The 19,427-nt window shown below is 45.1% G+C and overlaps 1 protein-coding gene across 4 annotated transcripts in view; it reads left to right on the forward strand.

Moving 5' to 3' along the window:
• The window catches only part of sfmbt2 (Scm like with four mbt domains 2), a 36,567-nt gene extending 22,261 nt beyond the window's left edge, over window positions 1-14,306 (forward strand). For 3 of the 4 annotated variants that reach the window (XM_080757299.1, XM_080757302.1, XM_080757300.1), the window contains 14 exons: window positions 1,189-1,286; window positions 2,386-2,487; window positions 3,229-3,462; window positions 3,617-3,743; window positions 4,527-4,640; window positions 4,786-4,828; window positions 6,190-6,257; window positions 7,345-7,487; window positions 8,085-8,194; window positions 9,850-10,025; window positions 11,164-11,333; window positions 11,772-12,038; window positions 12,361-12,498; window positions 13,081-14,306. In XM_080757299.1, coding sequence (XP_080613425.1) covers window positions 1,189-1,286; window positions 2,386-2,487; window positions 3,229-3,462; window positions 3,617-3,743; window positions 4,527-4,640; window positions 4,786-4,828; window positions 6,190-6,257; window positions 7,345-7,487; window positions 8,085-8,194; window positions 9,850-10,025; window positions 11,164-11,333; window positions 11,772-12,038; window positions 12,361-12,498; window positions 13,081-13,221 — 1,931 coding nt within the window. In that variant the 3' untranslated portion in view covers window positions 13,222-14,306. The remainder of the gene's footprint in view (window positions 1-1,188; window positions 1,287-2,385; window positions 2,488-3,228; window positions 3,463-3,616; window positions 3,744-4,526; window positions 4,641-4,785; window positions 4,829-6,189; window positions 6,258-7,344; window positions 7,488-8,084; window positions 8,195-9,849; window positions 10,026-11,163; window positions 11,334-11,771; window positions 12,039-12,360; window positions 12,499-13,080) is intronic. The other variant, XM_080757301.1, reaches the window with a different exon arrangement.
• Window positions 14,307-19,427: the final 5,121 nt, after the last annotated feature.

Here is a 19,427-nt window from a genome sequence, read left to right on the forward strand (position 1 = left end):
CTCCTCGTCTCTCTCCCTCTTAGAGAGACCTATAGAGAGGAGAGGACAATCGCAAGCCCTTCACTGAGCTCTCATAGCCACAGCACTCAGGGCATCCACGAGAGGTTCTTTCTATCTATACACAACAGGATGCAGGGACTGCGAGGCTTGAAATATTAAATATGATGCACGCACGCACACACACACGCACACACGCACACACACACACACACACACACACACACACACACACACACACAGCGGTGGTTATTTCCAGTGATGTAGTAGTGATGTCTGGATAAGTGGGTATACTCGAAAAAAACAATACCTGTGTTTATAAGAAATCTCAGAAACGGTGACATGAGCTCTAGTTGGTATTATTGAGTGATTTCAAACGATATTGAAACCGGTTTCATAGAAGTACTGTAACTAAGTGCCGTTTACACAATCACTTGACTCTGTCTAGGCCCCATTTATACTTGCAGTCACAACCAGTCAAATCTGATTCAAATCTGATTTATTTCTCAAATCTGATCTTTTGGCCCGACCGGACCAGATTGGATCTGTCACAGATCTGTGTGTTCAGACTGGCAGCCAAATCCAGCCGGAATTAGGCCCCATTTACACTGGCAGCCAAACCTATAGCTAGAATATAAGACATTTTTGGTTTGTTTTATATATATTATATATATATATAACAAATATCTAAATATGAATTAGATATGCCTGTAATGACAACAATGCCTACATCACGTCGCAGAAATCGAACAGATAATGAGTGAGCCAAACATTCCTTTTCTATACCCAGAAACTGGAAGTACGCCGGAATAGCTACAGTAACCGCAGAAAGCTCTGAATGCACAAGCGTATGAGCAAATTGCGTCATAGCATTGTTCCCTTTCACAAACGACACAGTGAAAATGTAAGGCAAAAGTCCTGACACATTTAGTAAGTAAAGCATTTGAGTACTTCTTCCACCACTGGAAACTGACAACAAATGAAACTCATGACTAATTTGACAATCACATTAGAGTGTGTGTGTGTGTGTGTGTGTGTGTGTGTGTGTGTGTGTGTGTGTGTGTGTGTGTGTGTGTGTGTGTGTGTGTGTGTGTGTGTGTAATGTTAAGCGTGGTGGGTTTCGCTCTGACAGCGTGAGCTTCAGAAGAAATGTTGACTCTTCTTCCTGCTCTCTGTATGCTCGCCCCTCAGAGCTGCGCTCGCTAAAGAGCGCCCCCGAGTGGCAGCAGGCCCTGGAGACAGCACAGGACCAAGCACAGAAGAGTCCACTCCCACTAGAGGTATTCAAGGTGAGTCTCTCTCTATCTCTCTCTCTCTCTGCTTTCTAATTAATAGTCTATTTACCCAATAAAATCTGTAGCATTCATTTAACCCATTTAGGCCTGACGTCGAAATTAAAAAAATAAAGTATTTTTAAAATGTTGTTTTTTTTTCTGAAAAAGCTCATGTTTCTATATCAGCGGTTCTCAATATTTAAGTATATGTAATTGGCCCGCCGACCACCATCTGAAAATGTGTTGTTCCAGGGACTGTTCCATGAAGCAAATATTTGAGTTAAAAACTGAAACTCTGAAAGAATATATATTGAAAGATTTGAGGCACATTTTCACGATTTTTCAAAAATAGCAGATCTACTGTGCTCATAGCACTCGGTGCCGCGCTATGAGCTTTCCAAATTTTTAAACATAATGCTTAAAACACCAAAAGGGGTTCCCGCCCAAAATGGGTTTTGTTGCGTTGTAAAAGACGCTCTGGATTTTACTGTGTTATATGATCTATAACTATATCCATTGTATATTATCAAACAATTCCACTAGCTAAAGGAGCACGTCCATTGGGTTTGAAAAGGTGATAAAAAAAGAATACATACTGTATGAAACGCATAACCTCAGCTTATCAGGGTGGCTCCATTAACGGCCACAGTCCAGACACCTCTGCTCTTATCTTGGTGTGCGGGTGTGTGTGTGTGTGTGTGTGTGTGTATGCGGGTCTGCATAATATGCCACCGTGTTTAATGTTAACATTATAGCTAGATTTGCAGCACTATATATGGCCGAGATAAGCTCGTCGTGGTATTTATGCCTGCCCTGTGCTATCTTTATGCGTGACTGGAATAGAGATTCCGCTTTTGTTGAACAATGTTTGCATGCTTGCATATCGTCTCCTGCTGGGTGGAAACCTCACAACCTGGAGGGTTGTGAGGTTTTTCAGGATGGAAATTCCAAAAGATCAAAGGTTTAGCAGATGGACACGCTCGAAGCGTGGCGTGAAGCGACGCGTTTTGAGCTTGTAGATCTGCTACTCTTGTGTGAAACTGTGTGTGTGTGTGTGTGTGTGTGCATGCGCATGTTCCTGTTCCTTACCATGCCTTTGACGTTACTGTGTCAGGACCATGTAGACCTGCCCAAGCACTGCTTCAAGAAGGGGATGAAACTGGAAATGGTGTCTCCGTGGATGTCGCTCCGCATCTGCCCCGTTTCCGTCAGCAAGGTGAGTCACGCTGAACCGCCGAACAGTGTTGGCCAGATTCTGCCAGAGAGAAAAAAGCATGAAAACAAGCCCAAAAGAAGCGATCACATGCGCACACCTATATTACATATAGACTATTTAAAATCACACCTATGTGAAGTGAGTGGTGCAACTCCGTGTGGGGGTCCCCGTGGGGTCCCCGGAACATCCAGACCCCCAGGAACGTGCCCAGGGGGCCAGGCCGATTCCGGCAAGCCGCTCCACATCCGAAACGGTTGAGAAATGACAGTTACCGTGTGGGGGTCCCATCATATGTACAGTTATAATGTGCGTGTGTGTGTGTGTGTGTGTGTGTGTGTGTGTGTGTGTGTGTGTGTGTTAGGTTGCGCACAGGTGGTGAAAAACAACCATGCTATTTTCGTGCTCATACCCACCCAGCCAGGCACCCACTCACACACATAGCTCCGTAAAGGAGTGGTTGCAAAAAAAATAGCTGAGCTAATAAGTTCACAACGGGTAGCCCAATTCTGACACTAATATGATTTTTATCAGAGAGACAAATCAGGAGAAAATCTACTTTGTTGTCGACCTTTTTCTGTCCCAGCAACACATTCTCACCAAATGTAGAGACAATAAACAAACCACCTACCGTAGGAGACTATCTGTATGCCATTTGTGTCCCATTTCGAGGGAGGGGCGAAAATGTGGGGTGGCCCGTCGTCCTAAACAGCCACCATCTTTTCTTCTCTCCACGCACGCCAGGTCTACAACGAGAACTACTTCCAGGTCACCGTGGATGACCTTTCTCCCGAGGCCACGCCCCTGTCCACCGTGTGCCACGCCGATTGGCCGGGCGGCATCCTGCCGGTGCAGTGGTGTCTGAAGAACGGGGTGAGCCTGGAGCGGCCCCGGGGCTACCGGGGACAGGACTTCGACTGGGCCGACTACCTGAAGCAGAGCGGGGCCGAAGCCGCACCGGACGCCTGCTTCTCCAACGTAAGGGGGCACATAGGGAGAGGAATATGGACCGATTCGCTCGGCTGGCACAGCAAAAAAAAAAGCACAAAAAAAAATAGTTTGAGAAAAATCCACATCAAATTCCTGTGTGTGTGTGTGTGTGTGTTTGTGTGTGTGTGTGTGTGTGTTCTAGACATGGCAGAGCAGAGGTTTTGCCAAGGACATGTGGCTGGAGGCAGTGAACCCTCACCAACCAGCAGAGGTGTGTGTGGCTCGGGTCACACAGGTCAGGGGACGCCTGCTGTGGCTCCGACTGGAAGGTAAAACGTGTGTGTGTGTGTGTGTGTGTGTGTGTGTGTGTGTGTGAGAGAGAGAGAGAGAGAGAGTGTGTGAGAGAGAGTGTGTGCGTGTCTTTGACTGGGTGTTTGTGTGCACTTGTGTACTCAGTCTGGCAAACGGGGTTGTGGGGTGGGAAATTTGGTATATAGTTTTTTTTTATTGCCCTAAAATATTGTCTATATACATACATTCATGAATCCACTTGCTGACCGGCTGTCGGTATTATATGTATTTATATGTGAGCATACCATTGACATCTTATATAAAGGCAAAAATGACAACATTTCATCATGCTTTAAGTAGCATGTGACATGTCAAACTAGGGGGTTACCATGATTCTGAATCCATTTCAAGCATTAGTTTTGCACAAAAAACACCCCTTGGGCTAAAAACGGCCATTGCAATCATCACAAATGTGATGAGGTCAGCATATTTTGGGGAATTTGGGCACACAGTGGCTATGGCCAATTTTAGCCCAAGGAGTGTTTTTTGTGCAAAACCCCCTAGTTTGACATGTCACATGCTATAAAGCATAATTAATTTGAAAATCTTGCCTTATATAGGATGTTAATGGTATGGTCACATATAAACCCACAATTAAAAAAATTGCTCAATGCCGACAGCCAAGTGGATTCATGAATGTATGTTTGTATATAGACAATATCTTAGGCCAATAAAAAAAGACTATACAAAATGTCCCACTTTAAACAAAAGAAGCCTGTCGGCTGCCGGACTACAGCAACTCACTCAGCCATCTCTTGCAGGTGTGTCTAAGCCCTTGTCAGAATGTATCATTGACGTGGAGTCCATGGATATCTTCCCTGTCGGCTGGTGTGAAGCAAACGCTTACCCTCTGACCCATCCTCTGAAACCTGTCTGTGCGTATAAAGGCACGCGCACACACACACACACACACACACACACACACACACACACACACACACACACACACACACACACGTAGATATGCAATTTCAATTTATTCCTGCAATTTCACAAGCTCTCTCATTTATCTTTTCTCAGGCCAGAAGCAGAAGAAGATTGCAGTTGTCCAACCAGAAAAACAGTAAGAAATTTGCTGAGTTCTGCTGAATTCAAACCTTTTGCAAACTCTCCCCCGCACAATCACAGAATCACACCAGACCAGAGCATATTTCAGTCCAGGAGCCATTGATCAATTTCAGACGGCAGCCATTTTTGAGTCATCCTCAAAACACTGGGTGGAGGCCATAGGGTTATAAAAGATAGACCGTCGCAGTCCCACCCCCTTTCATGACGACGACAGGCCCGGAAGAGAATTCCCCATAAATTTTCCCCATAGACGTTTCAAAAAGTATTTATTTAAAGACCGTTTAAGCCTCGGACAAAGCCAACTCTTGTTGTGACAAATCATGACAATAAACAAACGTTTTGCCCAGGCGGTGGCGTAACCGTCTGGGCACCCGACTGGTAATCCAGTCGCAGTGTGCCGCGGGTTCGACTCCCGAGCCCGACACGGCCTTTACTGCATGTCTTCCCCCATCTCTCTCCCGTTTCCTGTCAGCCTACTGTCTGTCCCTTAAAAAAACCAATAAAAGGCGTAAGCCGCAAAAGAATATCTTAAAAAAAATAAAAATAATAAAGGAACGTTTTGGGCCGACCAAATAATTAGAAAGAAGAAAAAAAGGGCAGGGTACAAAAAGGGCAGGCCACAAGAGTTGGCTTTGTCTGAGGCTTAAATGTCTTTAAATAAATACTTTTTGAAGTATTTATTTACTTTTTGGGTGGGATTTAATTGAATATTTAATAAATATGAAACACCATCACTGAATATGGTCAAGTCAATGCTAATCTCCCTCCTCTCACTAGTGCCAGTCCATTGTTGGCCATCCTTTTACACGTATACTGAAGACACAGCAACGCAAGGAGTTTACCCAAGTGAGCCCCGAGGCCACTCTCTCTCGCTGCGAGCCGCTCCCAAGCCGTTAATTGAAACAGTGGCTTTTAGTGCAGGACTTGGCGTTCCCAGGGCATTCCCAATTGTGTTCCCCCGCGATTGATTTAGTTGACAAATGACATGTTACACCGGTGGCTCGGCAAACGCAGCCCCCGGGAACACGAGGAAAGTGGCTACCGGAGAGCGAGAGAAGTATGAGGTTTTACGGGCATACTTTGTCAGCCATCTCCTCCAACCACGAATACCATTCCTCACCTTCAAGGGGGACCCTATCATCAATATCCCCCCTCCCCTCTTCATACTCATGGACCTGCAAATAGTGTTTCACACACACAACTGAATCTAACAAAAACACTTTTGCTATGGTGGTAGTGGTAGATTGATTGGTTGAATGATTGTGTGTGTATGGCCGTCCTGTTTACAGTTTTGATTTAACTGGCCGTCGACTTCATCAATTAATTTGATTGGTTGAATGTTTTCCCTCACTGCAGATTGGCTCCACCCCAGCCAATGGAGACGGACCCTGTCAATCTCTGCCAGCCGGTTGCCATGGATCCAGGTAATGATAATCCTTAGTATAGCTGATGATTTAATTACAACAATTAATGCTAACGAGCTATAATGACGATATCAGGCATACCGATATGGACCCGGCAAACTGTGTGGTGGCAGCGGATTCGGGAGGCATTCTAGCAGCCAGAAACTGCAGAGAGAGCCGCATATTAATGAATGAACATGAGTCTCACAGCGACCCTTCACAATCAGTGGATGTTCCCTCACAGCACGGCTCTCCACCGTCAGGGGAGGCTGCGGTAGTTTGAGCAAATCCACTGTATCCCTGTCTCGCCTCATCAACAAAGAAATAAGCTGTGTGTGTGTGTGTGTGTGTGTGTGTGTGTGTGTGTACTGTGTACTGTGTATTAAAGGTGCAAATACAAAGCTAGGTGGGTGGTGGGGGGGGGGGGGGGGTGCATGTTACCACGAGGCCTATTGCCCCCTGATTCATTCCCTTTTTTTTTTAAATAACACCCACTTGCTCATGCATATTCATCGCACCGGCTAATTTCTATTCACCACGAGCAGTGCTGATCCAGGTGCTGCCGGTATCAGAGGGTGGAGTGCAGCATCGTTATGGTGACCCACACGTTCCTCTGGTTCGCTGTGACTTATTTTTTACCTAGTTTGACTCCGGGGACACCTCCATGGGAGTCACCTGCTTAACCCATTTAGACCTGAGGCCCATTCTACAAATGTCTTCTAAATCCGTTTTGTGTCAGAAAATGTCAGAAAAAACAAAAATTATATGTACGGTAATTGGCCACCATTACAGAATGGGTTAATGTAGCGCTGGTCGGGTAATGTAGCGCTGGTCGACATATATTAGGCACGCGCATATGTACGAGATGTTATACACTTACCGTACCTGTCTACACTCATACACACTTTCACGTGGACACACACACACACACACACACACACACTTGCTTTCTTTGCGAAGCTGTACACAAAGCAAGGTCATGCGTAGCAGTGTCGTCTGTTGAATAGAATATCCTGCAGTTTGCCATATGTTGCTCATTTAATTATATTCATTGCACCGGTCGGTTAACGTTGTGCTCCTGCCGATTGCTCCCTCTCTCTCTTTTAAGGCGCAGCCAATGGCAGCAGGTACTGCTGCTCCAAGATCTTTGTCAACCACCGGTGTTTCTCAGGACCCTACCTCAACAAGGGACGCATCGCCGAGCTGCCGCAGGCCGTGGGACCCGGAAAATGCACCCTGGTGCTCAAAGAGGTGGGCTTAACATGTGCACAACGTTCACAAATGGCTGCCAGAGCCACAGCCAGGGATCAGGTTTAGTCAAGGTATAGAGAGGAGACCTCAGGATCGAGAGAGTATAGGGCACATATGAAGATTAGAAGTGAGAGGGAGGGGGAGAGAGAAATATGTCTTAAGCACCTGCAGTCTCACAGCAGCACCTTCGTTGTAATGTGTGGTACTGTCAATCAAGTGTGTTTACACGTACGCACAGTGGTTGCTGCTCAGCAAAACAGACCCTAATTTCTCTAGGGGCCCTGCGTGCGCGTGTGTGCGCGAGTGCGTGTGTGCATATGCTATTCGTGTACACTATGTACTACATTATATAGGTCTATATGCACTTGACTATACAGTAAGTAGATGTAAAGTACACATGCATAAGGAGGGTGAGAGTATAATATGCATCTTTGTGTACGGTCCTTTTGATGTGGCTTGCTGCTTGATGTGGTTATTCGTTCATGCTTGTGTCACACACTGGCTTCATATAACGTGCTATATTCCCCAATGCTCTGCAATGTGTGCTCTGACCTGGAAGTTGTGCCGTAATGTGTGATGCGTTCCGTTCCCCTCCAGGTGCTGACCATGCTGATCAACGCCGCCTACAAGCCCGGCCGCGTGCTCAAGGAGCTGCAGGAGGTGGAGGACAAGAGCTGGGACTGTCACGAGGAGACCCTCAAAGCCAAGTACGGGGATATGGGCTGTAGGGCTAGTGGTTCCCCAAACCTGTAAACCATGTAAATCGACATTTATTATGACACAGTTATGTGTCATGAAAAGATGCGCCAGGGACCCCCATAAGAGAAGGATTTTTATTACGGCTCTAGCAGTGATTCTCAACCATTTTAATCAAGCACCCCCAGTTTTATGGAATTATTTTATGGCATCTCTGGGACCCCAATTTATATTGTAAAATCAATGCTAATGTAACTCTGAGAGTGTACAAATGGAACCAAATGGAACCAAACGGACCTGTTAGGGTCTGTTTGGTTCCATTTCTACACTCTCTGAGTTACAGACCCATAAGGGTCCATCTGCTTCCTAACTATCATTTAGCATGGGGACCACCTGGAACTCCCTCAAGGACCCCTGGGGGTCCCCGGACCCCACTTTGGGAACCGTGGCTGTAGAGGGCAGAGCTTAGAGGGGGAGTTCCAGGAGGTTTTGATTGATTGATTGATACTTGTCTCCATTCGGGTCCCATCATTCAATAACAATAATGAGCAACAACAATTGAGATATCTCAAAAACATTAAATCCATGTACAGGTTGGAATAGAAATGAATTGGAGGGTGGGATAAAGAGGTGGGGCAATCAACCTTCTCTCCCTTTGACCCGATGACAGTGACAGGTGATTTGTTTTTTAAAGGACACCAGTGATTTAGGAATGAAATGGACCGTGTACAGGTCTGTAACTCTGACGGTGTACAAATCGTAAACAAACAACGAACATTTTGTACACTCTCAAAGTTAAATGTTAAACACTGGGGATTGTACAGTATACAGTAGTGTACAGTAGATTGGGGTTCCAGTGATAACGATGGTATCAAGTGGTGGTCTTAAAAAAGGTGGAGAATCACTGGAGCTTTGAGACGGGCAGCGATTAACGCAGACGTTGTCATCTGGACAAACGACAGTTCTGCGGGCGCGACAATTTCATGGGACCGCGCTCACGTAAATACGCTTGCATTGTCGCCACCTCGACTTATCCGTGCGTATAAATAAAAAACGAAACACGGGTCTCATTGAAAATGAATTAATAGGCGCATTGATCGCTGCTCATCTGAAAAAGACGGCAGCCATTTTTCTATTACGTCATACTAGGAGAGTATGCGGGGGGGGGGCAGTAAAGTAGCAATGATTCTGTGAGAGTAGGAAAAGCCACAGTTACTTCTACGCAGTACTATCCTATTATAGTTGAGGTTTAGGGCTGATGAGATACGAGAGAGCTTGTTAGATTCCTCGTCGCGGCTGTCCTTGAGGGGCTGCCCTGCAGCATAACATGCCTTCCCTAACCTTAGCCATTAGCGGGGAGATTATAGAATTGACCCTCTCTCTCGGCTTCCAACAGGCAACTTCGCTGCTCCACATTCCAGGGCGGCCTCTCCCCATCAAAACCATTACATGAATTCTTGATGGGCCTCCTAAAACAGCCCCCGCATTATCCCACTACAGCGCAGGGGGGGGGGGGGGCAAATTACCGTTCATTTTAAAGCGCCATGATGGATTATGGATACTTTAATTATCTTTTGTTCCTTCCATAAATAACGTTCTAATTTGCTCTTCGAAGGGCGCTGGTTGGCTGTCTGACAATGTTGCGCTGTCGTCCTCTGGTTTTCAGGTACAAAGGGAAAACCTACCGATCTTCCATTCGTCTCGTCCGCCTGGCCGACCAGATCGCCGACTTCTGCCGCAAAGTGTGCTTGAAGCTGCAGTGCTGCCCCAACCTCTTCAGCCCCACGCTGGTCACCGACATGTGTCCCGAGAACTGCTCTGTGCAGACCAAAACCAAATACAGTGAGTTGTCTGCAGCGGTGGACAGACTTGTTCACGCGAGTATCAATACGGCAATGTACTGTAGAAAATACTACAAAAGTAGGAAGTACTCATTATGCAGAATGTCCCGTTTCTCAAATGTATACAATGTATAACGAATCTTTTGAAAATAGCAGATCTACAAGCTCACAATGCGCCATTGCGTGGCGCACTGTGAGCTTGTAGATCGGCTATTTTCAAATAGACAAAGTTTAAATAGGGCTGAAGTGGTTAATGCACGTTTTTTAATAATAATCAAATTAAATCTACAAAGTAAAGTTTTAGTGGAGTACAATATTTCTCTCTGAGATGTAAAAGTATAGAAAATTGGAAATACTCCAGTAAAAGTAAAAGCACCTCAACATTGTGCTGCGAGTATACAGTAGCCTACTTATGTAGTACGTAGTTATGCATTCCAACACTGGTTGTCTGTTTTGTGGATCAGATGTAATTACGCACAGCATTTCCCACGCCGCAAAATAATGCGTGTAGACAGTTTTAAGCGTGCCGTGCTACAAGGGTCTAATTGTTGTTTATGAGCAGCTCAGCATTTGTTTAACCCATTTTGGTGTTTTAAAGCATTGTCATACTTTAGCTATTGAAAAATAGCAGATCTACAAGCTTGTAGGTCTGCTATTTTTGAAAAATCGTGAAAATGTGCCTCAAATCTTTGAATATATATATTGTTACAGAGTGAAGCTTTGCTTCTGGGGGGGGTCCCTGGAACAACATATTTTCTGATGGGGGGGGGGGGGGGGCGGAGGCATATTACATATAATTCTCGGGGTCCTTGACATGAAATATTGAGCACCAATGATACAGAAACAGGAGAGGTCAGGATTTTGAAGACATTTTTTAAATGTCGACGTCACACCTAAATGGCCCAAACCACACCAATGGATCTCCATGCAACTCCTTGCAACCAAAACGGTTTGCAAGGAGTTGCATGGCGGCCCTTTGAACCAGTTGGATCGACGTGCAACAGGACGTATCACACCGCTGGGACCAACGCTAGAACCGTCTCGTCCCGTCTCTGCCCTTTGGTGTGGTTTAGGTTGCGTTGTTTTTTTGTTTTCCCCCCCCCTCTAACGTGTGCTGCTGCTGCGTGTCCCCCCCAAAGCCCACTACTATGGGAAGAAGAGGAGGCTCTCTAAGCCGCCGGGAGGAGAGGAGCCCGCGGAGGGAGACCTGGCCAAGCTGCCGCGCCGCAGGAAGAAGAGGAAATCCATCTTTGTCCAGAAGAAGAGACGCTCCTCCACCGTGGACTACACCCCCGCCGGCTCGCCACGGGTTAGGACTCCTTTCCCCTTCTGGGCTTCTTTCACTCTCTCTTTTCTTATCTCTCTTACCTTCATTTTTATTTTTGTTCTTCTGCCTTCTTTCTCATTTTGTTCAGTTGGCTTCCTTCCCTGATGCCTCATTCCTTCTTTCCTTCCTTCCCTCCCTCCCTCCCTTCCTTCCTTCATTTCATTGCTTCCTTTCCTTCCCTCCCTCCCTCCTTCCTTCCTTTCCTCCCTCCTTCCTTTCTTTACTCCTTCCTTCCTTCCTTTACTTATTGGCTTCCTTTCCTTGCTTCCTTTCCTTTCCTCCCTCCTTCCTTCCTTTACTCCTTGGCTTCCTTTCCTTTTTTCTTTTCCTCCTTCCTTCCTTCCTTCCTTCCCTCCCTCCCTCCCTCCTTCGTTCCAGCCTCCATCTGTCAGACTGACAACACGTCTCTCCCCCTCTCAGGACAGCGACGAGGAAGAGGACGATGGAATGGAGTTACATTCGGGCAGTGAGGAGGGCACCAGCTCCGAGCCGCGCGAGGATCACACCGACACCTCCTCTGTGGAGGTGTCCAGCCGGCCGCGGCGGGCCGCCGCCATGCGCAGGGCGGGCACAGCCGTGGGCAGCCAGGAGGGTCCTGAGGGCCGGAGGAGGTCAACGCGCTCTCTGTCCACCCATGCACAGAACAGCAGCGCCAAATACCAACCGCCCAAGAGACAAGACGTGCAGGTGAGACGTGTGCTAAACCACTGGTTCCCAAACGTTTTCATGTCAAGGACCCCCAAATTGACACTAATTATCCTACAGACCCCCATTTGAAAAGATATGCGAGGCACCATGCGAGGCATTTCAAACTCTGGGACCCAAATTTATATTGTAAAATCAATGTTAATTTAGGTTAAAACTAACCCAATAGCAGACCTACAAGCTTGTAGATCTGCTATTTTTCGATAGCTAAATGGGCCACCCATAACGAACGTACAACCTTTACTTTGGTGCCTGCTGTGTGTGTGTGTGTGTGTGTGTGTGTGCGTGTGCGCGTGCGTGTCAGGTGGAGGGCCGGCAGGAAGAGGAAGAGGAGGGTCAGTTAGTGCTGGACAGGAACCCTCTGGAGTGGAGCGTAGACGAAGTGGTCCAGTTCATCAACTCTACTGACTGTGCCTCCCTGGCCAACATATTCCAGGAACAGGTACGTGCGCACACAGTTCACTCTCATCGTTTTTCTTTCGGTTTTCTTTCGTTCCCTTTCATCTTTTTCTGTCTCTCCTTCTGTGATGCCGTAGGGTCCGTAGTTTGTTTGTTTCTTTTCCCTTTTTGAGTGGCGCAACCACTCCAAGGAACAGCAATGTCCGTGTTCACCTATGTGTTCACCTATGTGGCCATGAGCACCAGTATATGACTATGAGTACCAGTAGGGGCGCTGTTGTGCCAGAAACAGAGAGAGAGATAGTATTAGTGCTGCACTGTTGCCTGCTAATGAGAGAGAGAGGCGTGGAGGGGGGGGGGGGTTGCACCACTCAGTTCACACGGGTGTGATTTTACCTCCTCACATGATTTCCTGTTTTTTATATAGAAGTATATATTCGTACGTCTGAAAATGGTGGACCCCCTGTTGTAAACAAGTGTAATGCTTCAGTGTGTCGTCCACAGTCAACAGTCTTTGTACTGAGTTGTGCGTTGATGTGAAATGTACCCATTCGGCAAACTGTTAAAGAAAATATTTTCAATCAATTCTGCCAATATAACACGGCGTCATTTCCCCGTTTCGTAGGACATCGATGGGCAGGCCTTGCTCTTGCTGACCCTGCCCACGGTCCAGGAGTGCATGGACCTGAAGCTGGGCCCTGCCATCAAGCTGTGCCATCAGATTGAACGTGTCAAAGTGGCCTTCTACAGACAGTATGCCAACTGACCGTTGGCACGGGGCACGCCTCATCGCTGGAGGGCATGGCGGAGCACGGCTGGCCCACTCAGACGGTTTCCCCCCCCCGGCGAAGAAGAATGTTTGCAACAGCAACCCGGGAAGACTCAAGCTCGTCACGTCGATATCCCAAAAGGGCCGTGCCCCTTTGGGATTCTTAATCTGGAGTTTTTTCTGTCTCACTATCGGAGGGATTTCCGAGTGGAGAGAGGGAGATTGTAGGACTGATGGCGTCGGCATTGGGGAAGAAGGAGGCCTTTTGTGGAGGATGTTTTTTTCCATGGAGGGAGTTGAAGAATATTCTACTTTTGAGTAGAGTCTGGAGGAGGGTGATGTACAGTATACGCAGATAAGACTGCCATCTGCCGCGTGTGGCAGAGAGCGTTAGCACGTTGGAGTCGGTCCATATGTGCATTACAGATCTGTGAAGTGCTTTATTTCTGAAAAGCAGAAGATTTATTCAAGAACACTTTTTTTTTTTTATACTTTTCATTTCTGGACTATTTTGTATTTGCTATAGAGAAGCATCACTGCATTTATGTTCACATTATTGTTATTAGTCATTAAGATAGCCCCTCCCCCCCCCCCCCCATTTGTGTAAAATGATTGGTTCCTGATTACATGTAACAACAAAGTGTATTAATAACCCAAGACGTAATATATTTACAATATTTATTTCTAGCGTTATTTATGAGGAGTAATATATATATTGGGGAGAGAAAAGAGTCGAGTGGCTGTAATGTAATATTTACTTTAATTCAACTTCTTTTAAATCATCCCTGAAGGATGATTATTAATTTATTTCAGATACAAGCTGGCTATCTGCATGCATGTAGATACACATTTCATTTGCATTTACAGCGAAAAGTGACCAGCCACATGCTGCCTATATTTGTTCTACTTCTAATGACCCACTAATTTATTTCAATCTATTTCTGTTCACTCCTCAATCGTTACGAAAACAATCGTGTGAAGCAATCGTCTAAGGTATTTTGTAGCCATCTATGCAAATGTGGTGCAGATATTTTTGATAAATAAGAATAAATTTATACTGATTTTCTTTCCCCCTTTCTACACACGGTTGTCCCTGTGCGTACTCATTGACTATGGTGGGAAATTTAAGTTCAACATGTCTCATGAAGCTACATGATAGTGGTGGGATTATAGATGAATCCGCGGATGACAAGACTATAGCTCAAAATAAACTTGAATTAGACAGCTAGTACAAACATGAAAACAAATGATGCCTGTGTTTAATCACTTAAGTTATTATACCAGTGCAGGTTCCCAAACGTTTTCATGCCAAGGATCCCCAAATGGACACTAATTATCCCACGGAATCCCTAAGGAAAAGATATGCCAGGGACCCCCATAAGAGAAGATTTTTTCGGCTCTAGCAGTGGCGCGCTATGAACTTGTAGGTCTGCTATTTTGGAAAAATCGTAAAAATGCGGCACAAATCTTTGAATATCATTTAACTGGGGACCCCCTGGAACTTTCTCAAGGATCCCACTTTGGGAACCAATGACTATGAGCAGATCTACATGGCCCTTGCAAAGTTGTGAGCTTGTGAGCAAAGTGGTCGGCTTGTAAACCACACCGCCACCCTGCTGATTAATTGAACACCTGATCATGTGTATGAGGCTATTCAGGCTGCTGCGATCTACCTTTTGGGATCACAATTTTAAGCTATCATTTCTAACTCGAGTGGATTGACGTCACACTTAAGCCAGTTGATGGTTATATTATCACTGAGTCTAAAATGGGGATCACGTGAATTCTGCCAGAACCAATGACTTACTTAACCACTAGAGCCCTATATATTTTATCATACAATAAATAGCACAAATAGCTGATCTACAAGCTCGATTGGGCTGTAATCTATCTCTGGGGAAAAAAGAGAAAGAAAGAAAACTTGATGTTTAAAAATGTGAAGAAATAGCATTGTTGGTGACGGGTGCATATGTGACAAGAACAGGTAAGTCTACGAAATAAATATGTAAAAGAGGTGCACTTCTACTTCTACTTTTAGTACTATACACATACAGTACATCTCAGAGCCAAAATTATGTTTTTACTTTTACTCCACTACAGTCATTTGAAAACTTTAGTTACTATAGTTACTCACAATGCGACGCATTGTGAGCTTGTAGATCGGCTATTTTCAATAGATTTTGTACACATTTTGAACTTGTGAAATGGGACATTCTGCAAGATGAGTACTTTTACTTTTAGTACTTTAAGTACATTTTGATGCCGATACTTTTGTACTTTTTACTCAAGTACATTTTCAATTCCGTACTTTTACTTGTAACAAAGTAGTTCTAAATTGCAGTATTGGTACTTTTACTTAAATAATTGAGTACTTTTTCCTGCATATACACAACCACAGACAGTAGGATGGTGATTTTCATGGAATCTAAACAACTGAAAACAGGCAATTTACAAGCTCACAACACGTCACAGCATGACACATTGTGAGCTTGTACATCTGCTATTTCCTGTGCATAACACCGGTGTGCAAGTAAGTATAAATCAAGCATAATTCCAACCCTTAACCTAACCTCCAAAGGTCTAATCCTTAAACGTGAATATTTTCCTAATGCCTAACCCCAAATCTTAACTTATTCCACTATATATTCCACTATACTTCACGCTCTCACAGGTATAGTAATGCAAACACACACACACACACCCCTCCGAATGACTACTGAGTCACTCTGAAAAGCTGCACCACTCAACTTCTACCTTATACGGTTGCCTAGCAACCTCATATCAAACGTCCGCTTTGCATGATATTTTCCCCTGTTGTATGTGAATACAAACTAAGTAAGTCATGACTGCAAGAGGATAAACATACATTTATATATAAATAAAGCTTGGAATAAAGCTTTCCAATAAAGGAGAAGGCAAAAAAAATGTCACTGAATTAAAACTTCACAGCTTACAGTTTCAGGGGATACAAATAAAAGAAAACAGAATACACGAAGTCTAAATAGAGCAAGGTACCCCCCCCCCCCCCCCCGCACACACACGCACACCCCACCTCCTCCTCCTAAAACTCGGAAATAAACACAATTTGCATTAAATTCTGACAGGACACAGCTGGATGAAGCTAGCCTCATTGAGCATGTGAGTTTGTTTGCGTGCGTGCGGCGCGGGTGCGTGTGAGCTGGAGTGCTACGCGTGGGTGTTGTATGGTTAGACATAACTCTTGAGTTATCACACACACACACACACGCACGCACACACACACACACAACAGCCTTCGCATCGCACACTGAAATCTAGGTCATGGGATCACATACATAGTGCAGTCCTTCAGAATCAGAGCACAGAGAGAGAGAACAATCAGATAACAAAATTATGATTAAGCTGTGTTTTGTTTTGTTCTGCTATTAACTGTGTTTTCGTACTGTTTTTAACCTGTACGGCAACCTTGAGTGCCCTGAAAGGCGCCTTATAAATGCCATAAAAGTTATATTATACAAATACATCAGCGACCATCCTTACTCCTGACACCATCATTCCCCATCCTTGCTGGCATACTCCAAGGCCACACACTTGCCCCGTTTCTATTTATTATTGTTGTTGATTATGTTCTTCGTATGTCAGTGGTCAGAGTGTCCGCCCTGAGACTGGGAGGTTGGGGTTCAATCCCTGGCCGGGTCATACCAAAGACTCTAAAAATGGGACCCAATGCCTCCCTGCTTGACACTCAGCATCAAGGGTTGGATTGGGGGTAAGTCCCTGCAACATACTAGCGTCATGTCCAGGGGGTGTACTTGTACATCAAGCTGCCTCACGCTACATAAACAGGAGATAGGCTCCTGCCCTATGGGCCTCATGGCTCGACAAGGCTACTTACTTTTATGTCAGTTGATACTATCAATGATAAGGGCTACCAACTAAACCCTAGCAGAAGCTCTCGTCATCCTGCTAAATACGTAACTGACACTGACTTCGCTGATGACATCGCGCTTATCAGTCAATCATTAGAGTACACTCAGGCTCTCCTTCAGTCTCTTGAGCAGGCCTCCAACTGCGTTGGTCTTTATCTCAACGAGACGAAAACTGAATACGTAAATAAATATATACAAATCCAACAATAACCACATTATAAAAACACACAAGTATTTGGGTTCATATATATCTTCTTCCCAAAAGGACTTTCAAACAGGAAGGGTATGGCCTGCTCAGCCTGGAATGACATGCATAAGATCTGGTCATCCCAGCTTAGTAAGATGTTCAAAGACGACCGTTGCGCTGATTCTACTCTACGGCTCCGAGACATGGACACTTTCAAAGAAATTAGAGAAACGGTTGGATGGCACTTACACCCGCCTTCTAATGAGTGCAAAATCTGTCTTTGAAGAGCCACCCATCGACTAATCTAATATACGGAAACCTTCCCAGTGTTTCTTCACTAGTCAGATCCAGAAGAACACAGTTTGCCGGCCACTGCTACAGAGCTGACAATGAGGTTATATATAATCTTCCCTTCTTCTCTGGAGTCCTGCCTCAAAGCAGACCAGAGGTAGAAAACTGTCGTTCCCTGATGTCATCGCTAGACACAGGCATCAGTAAGCAGGAACTGGGGATGGCAATGACCAGAAAGTCTGGCGTGGCATTGTGAAATCCATGAGGTGCGCATATACAGTAGCTATGTCCATGGCTTGATTTGCAATTCAAGACCCCAATTTGGCCAATTTTCACTCTCCATCTAAATTCTACAAGGTTAAGTTGTATTTTGTTCTCACTTGCATCTGCCATGCATTGTGATAAACCAAAGGTTCTGGGTTCAATACCACAATTTGGCAGGTTTTCTACACTCATTTCACTAAATTCAATAAGGTTTTGTTCTCACTTGAATCTTCCATGCCAGCGTGGCTCAAGAAATAAAGTCAGGGGTTTTGTTGAAATAGTTAAAGCAATATACATGAGCCTACATGGACCTTAACAAGAGATAAGACCCACACAAAAAAGGGGCTTTGAGCATTGTATGTTTGGGCAACGCATGCAGTTGTGTTCTCATGAGAAGCAAGAGGATACCAGCGAAAAGCCACTTTGCTCCCTGCTCCACCTGCACATGGAGGTTCACAGAACCGCTATTGTTTACTTCACTCCGGTTTGCGACGATATTCTCAACACGGTCTACTGGAAAAGAGGGAGTTAAATACCATGAGCTGTTCTCAGAGAGGTCCATTTCCCTCTCGCTTCCTCACTCACCACTACCAAATCATCATAAGAATTACATCCCTACCACGTATTCCCTGTTACACCCTGACGGGATGTCTGGAAATACATGTAATGTACAATAGAGCTATACAGAATGGACAAATAGCCTGTATTAAACACCTGTAGAATATCCAAATCATATAACACTGTGAAAATAAACCCATTTCAAGTCAACATTTTGGATTTCCTACTAGTCACCACAGTCAAGCATATGAACATACTTTCTTGGACATTCTATATAGGACACGTTTATTAACAGAGAACTTTTCTAAGTAAGATGGCATCTAAAATTAAATTTTTAAAAAGGTACAGTTGGCCCGGGATAACTCCTCTATCCATGTACTCCCAATACAGATCCACCGGCACATGATGTCTCATGAATGATATGCTCCCTGCGCTTTTGATAAGCTAATAGGCATCTCTGTTGAGGCAAATTGATAAACGTGACTCTGTCACCGAGACATGACTCAGTATTGATTAACGTTTAGCGGCGTAGGATCTTTAACATCGCACGTCGGTTCGGAGGCAGAACATTTTCCTCTCTATTGTTCATTATTCATTAGTCATCTGGACTGCCTCTGGGACTATATCCCTGCACCCACACAACACTCTGCTATGGTTCCATTCTCATATTGCCCAGCTTACACTAGCCAAAGGATCCATCAAGATACGAGAGCAGAAAGAGAGACTGACAGAGAGAGACAAAGTAAATTTTCATCTAGTTTGGCCTCCTTTATCTCTTTTTCAAAAGATAATATATTCGTTGATTTTTATCATGTGGGAGGGCGTGGGGGGGGGGGGGGGGGGTGTGTAAGCGGGTGAAAATGGAAATAAATTGCTCCTTTGAAATAGACAGGAGAGCATTGAGGCATGACAGGAGTGGTGTGGGAAGTGTGTTTGCTGCGGTGGGTGGTGGCGGGTGGTGAGCCACGGGTGGGGGGGGATGTTGAGAAGGTGCA

The sequence above is a fragment of the Protomyctophum bolini genome (genome assembly GCF_963924005.1).
Source record: "Protomyctophum bolini genome assembly, chromosome: 23".
Taxonomy (NCBI): Eukaryota; Metazoa; Chordata; class Actinopteri; order Myctophiformes; family Myctophidae; genus Protomyctophum; species Protomyctophum bolini.